The sequence below is a fragment of the Eptesicus fuscus genome, chromosome 1 (genome assembly GCF_027574615.1).
Source record: "Eptesicus fuscus isolate TK198812 chromosome 1, DD_ASM_mEF_20220401, whole genome shotgun sequence".
In the NCBI taxonomy this organism is placed as follows: domain Eukaryota; kingdom Metazoa; phylum Chordata; class Mammalia; order Chiroptera; family Vespertilionidae; genus Eptesicus; species Eptesicus fuscus.
The window spans coordinates 5628377-5632407 of record NC_072473.1 but is presented as its reverse complement, the minus strand read 5'-3'; the positions used below and the strand labels follow the sequence as shown (position 1 = coordinate 5632407).

Sequence of the window (4031 nt, the reverse complement as noted above, 5' to 3'; positions counted from 1 at the left end):
CCTCCCTCCCTCCCTCCCTCCCTGCCATCCTTCCTTCCTTCTTTCCTTCCTTCCATCCATCCTTCCTTCTTTCCTTTCTTTCTTTCTTTCTTTCTTTCTTTCTTTCTTTCTTTCTTTCTTTCTTTCTTTCTTCTCTTTCTTCCTTCCTTCCTTCCTTCCTTCCTTCCTTCCTTTTCCTTCCTTCCTTTCTCTTTCTTTCTTTCTTCCTTCCTTCCTTCCTTCCTTCCTTCCTTCCTTCCTTCCTTCCTTCCTTCCTTCCTTCCTTTCTCTTTCTTCCTTGTCTTCCTTCCTTCCTTCCTTCCTTCCTTCCTTCCTTCCTTCCTTCCTTCCTTCCTTCTTCCCTTCCTTCCTCCCTTCCCTCCCTCCCTCCCTCCCTCCTTCCCATCCATCACTGCTTCCTTTCTTTTTTCCTTTCTTCCTGCCTTCCATCCATCCTTCCTTCCTTCATTTCTTTTATATAAGATTTGTCTTTTAAAAAATATGATCTTCTTGATTTTAGAGATAAAAGAAGAGAGAGAAACATTAATGATGACAAAGAATCACGGATTGGCTGCCTCCTGAATGCCCCACACTGGGGATCCAGCTCACAACCCAGGCATGTGCCCTTGACCAGAATAGAAACCGGGACCTTCAGCCCCCAGGCCAACGCTCTATCCACTGAGCCAAACCAGCCAGGGCAATAGTTCACCTCTTGAAGACCTGCTCCATGACTCTGGCCCTTTAAGAAGACTACTGTCACAGGCCTGCAGACCAGCCCTGGGTGCCATGGAAACATAAGAATGTTTGGTTTCCTTATTTCTGTTACTGCTTGGCAGTGGCTACCATTTGACCTCTCAGACTTCCTCCTCCTGCCTTTTTGTATTGGTTGGGTAATGATTGCGCTTTATTTTTCTCCCTGGTTAAGAAAGCCCTGAGATTTCTTAGCGGGGGGGGGGGGGGGGGGGGGGGGGGGGGCAGTGTGTCACTTTATTTAATCCTTTTATTTGCTCGGTGAACAGGTTAACTGTCATCAGTGGTCTTACAGGAGAGATGAACCCAAGCCTCTCTCCCTCCCTCCCTCCCTCCCTCCCTCCCTCCCTCCCTCCCTCCCTCCCTCTTCCTTCCTTCCTTCCTTCCTTCCTTCCTTCCTTCCTTCCTTCCTTCCTTCCTTCCATTCATCCATTCTTCCTTCTATCCACTCTTCCTCTTTCTTCCTTCCTTCCATTTGTCAATCCTTCCTTCCTTGCATCCGTCCTTTCTTCCTATTTCCCTTTCTTCCTTCTTTCCTTTCTTTCTACCTTACCCCCTTCCTTTCTTTCTTGCTTTGTTTCTTCTTTCCTTCCTTCCTGCCTTCCTGCAATTTATTGATCCATTCTTCCTTCCTTCCTTTCATACTTCCTGCCTTCCTTTCTTCCTTCTTCCATCCTTCCTTCCTGCCATCTTTCTAACCTTCCTTTCATCCTTCTATCTTTCTCTCCTTCTTCCTTTCCTTCCTTCCTTCCTTCCTTCCTTCCTTCCTTCCTTCCTTCCTTCCTTTCCTCCCTCCCTCCCTCCCTCCCTCCCTTGCTTCCTTCAATCCATCCTTCCTTTCTTTCTCCCTTCTATTCATTCTTCTTTCATTCCATTCTTTCTTCCCCTTCCTTCCTTCCTTCCTTCCTTCCTTCCTTCCTTCCTTCCTTATTCCTTCCTTCCTTCCTTCCTTCCTTCCTTCCTTCCTTCCCTTCAGTCCACCTTGCTTCCTTCCTTCCTTTCTTCTATTCATCATTCCTTCCTTCCTTCCTTCCATCCATTCATCCATCATTCCTTTCTTTTTCCCATCATTTCTTCCATGCTCCCTTCCACCCATCCTTCCTTCCTTTATTCCTTCCTTACTCCTCCCATCCATCACTCCTTTCTTCCTTTCTTGTTTCTTTCTTTCTTTCTTTCTTTCTTTCTTTCTTTCTTTTTCTTTCTTTCTTTCTTTCTTTCTTTCTTCTTTCTTTCTTTCTTTCTCTCTTTTTCCTTCCTTCTTTCCTTCTATATAAGATTTATCTTGTAAAAAATACATTTTTCTTGATTTTAGAGTGAGAGGAAGAGAAACATCAGTGATGAGAGATAATCATGGATTGGCTGCCTCCTGCATGCCCCACACTGGGGATCAAGCGTACAGCAGGGGCATGTGCCCTGATCAGGAATCGAACTCTGACCTCCTGGTTCTTAGGTCGATGCTCAACCACACCTGCTGGGCTGTAGCCAATCTTAATTGTGTCTTTCAACAAATGGCCAGAAGTGGAACTGCCTGTTTGAATGTTTGCACATATTTTGATTGACTTTAGAGACAGAGAGAGAGAGGGAGAGAGAGAAACATCGATTTGGGGTTCCACTGACTGATGCATTCATTGGTTGATTCTTGTATGTGCCCTGACCAGGGATTGAGCTCTACAACCTGGGCCTGTTGGGAAGACTCTCTAACCACTTAACTCTCCTGCAGGATAAAAGTCTGTGTACTTTAAGGCTTTCAGTAAATCTTGCCCAAGGACCCTTCGCCAGCAGAGCATGGGGGTCAAGTGTCACCATTCTCAAATATGGCATTTCCCTCTCCAATATAGCACTGTTCACCCCCGGGGGGCAGTTCCAGCCTCTGGGTCCCACCCTCATGTCGCTCTTTATTGGTTTGCAGATCCCCTGGATACAGAGCCATGGCCTTGTTCGACAAGGCCAATTGCCAGGCAGCGGGTTTATCCCTCAACATCCTGGGATGGCTCTTGAGCATGGTTTGCATGGGCCTGGCTAATTGGCGAGTATGGTACATAGAGAGCAGTCCCACCCCCACCTGGGAGCTGGCCAGCATAGGGATGTGGAAGGTCTGCACTTACCAGCCCAATAGCCTCCAGACCAGACCCATAGTGTGTCACCGCTACACCTACACTGACACCTACCTGCCAATGGATATCCGCTTCGCTCAGAACCTGCTGCTGGCCGCCAGCCTCCTCGGTCTCCTGGGGAAATGGCTCATGGTCATGGGCCTGCGGAGAGTGTACGCGGGACAGCTTCAGAAGGACACCACCTACAATCTGTTCCTCATTTCCAGAATCCTGAGCATCGTCGCTGGTTCATTTATCTTCATCGCCGTGCTCTCTAACTACCACGCGGTGAAGAATGAAGAGGGCATACACTTCCCGCCATCCTTCCACATCCCGTTCAGGCCGGACCGGCAGGAGATTGGCAGCGCCGTGTATCTGGCGGTTCCGGCTGCATGCCTGATGCTGTTGAGTGGGCTGTTTACCATCTCTTTCCAGCTGCCCCGCAACAGTCAAATGTACCCCCAAGTCTCGCAAGTGTGAAATCCACGGTTGCATAGTTTGCAAATCCGAGATGAGCAGTTTATGGGGGTGAAGTAACTATGAAATAGATCCAAGGACTTATGACCATGACAAAGGTCATCTTGAACAGCAAGTGGCCATATCCTGCTATGTGCAAATTGGGCTCATCAATTGGTTAAGGAACTTTCATTAAAAAAATTCCAAATAAACCACTTTCCACCTGTCTTACCGAATCTGGATTTTAATTATTATTGAGTAAACTCGTGTCTTGGTGCACAAAATTTGTGCCCATTAAAAGGGGATTAATTAGAGGAAATATTTAATATTGCTATTTGCCTCTCTATATAATAGAAGTATCAGAGATGAAAGAAAATTAGTAAAATGTATATGAAAATATTCCTCCTGTCAGAGTCTGTGGCACACCACGGAACCCAGAGTCAAGTCCCCGCCCACCCACGTGAGCCTCAAAATTGTGCGAGACCCAGACCCAGCCAGCACCCCCTCCCATTGGGCTAGATCCAGACCCGGCTGGTCCCACCTTTGTCAAGCCCTGCTGGATGGGGCGACACAGCATCAGGTCTCCTGGCCTGGCGCCAGGGTCGGGACATGGCCTGAGGTCCCCCAGCCCAGGCTGGGGTGGGGGGTGCATCCTGAGATCTTCCATCAAGCCCTGCCATATCGGGGGCATGGACTGAGGTCCCCCAGCCCTGTCCCAGATTGGGGGGTGTGGCCTGAGGTCTCCCAGCCTGG

The 4031-nt window shown here is 48.3% G+C and overlaps 1 protein-coding gene across 1 annotated transcript; it reads left to right on the top strand.

Annotated features, from left to right (window-relative positions):
- The first annotated feature begins 829 nt into the window (after positions 1-829).
- On the top strand, positions 830-3437 carry LOC129148967 (claudin-34-like). The gene is made up of 2 exons (XM_054715468.1): positions 830-869; positions 2639-3437. The coding sequence occupies exon 2, from the start codon at positions 2658-2660 to the stop codon at positions 3300-3302; it is 645 nt and encodes a 214-aa protein (XP_054571443.1). The 5' UTR covers positions 830-869; positions 2639-2657; the 3' UTR covers positions 3303-3437.
- Positions 3438-4031: the final 594 nt, after the last annotated feature.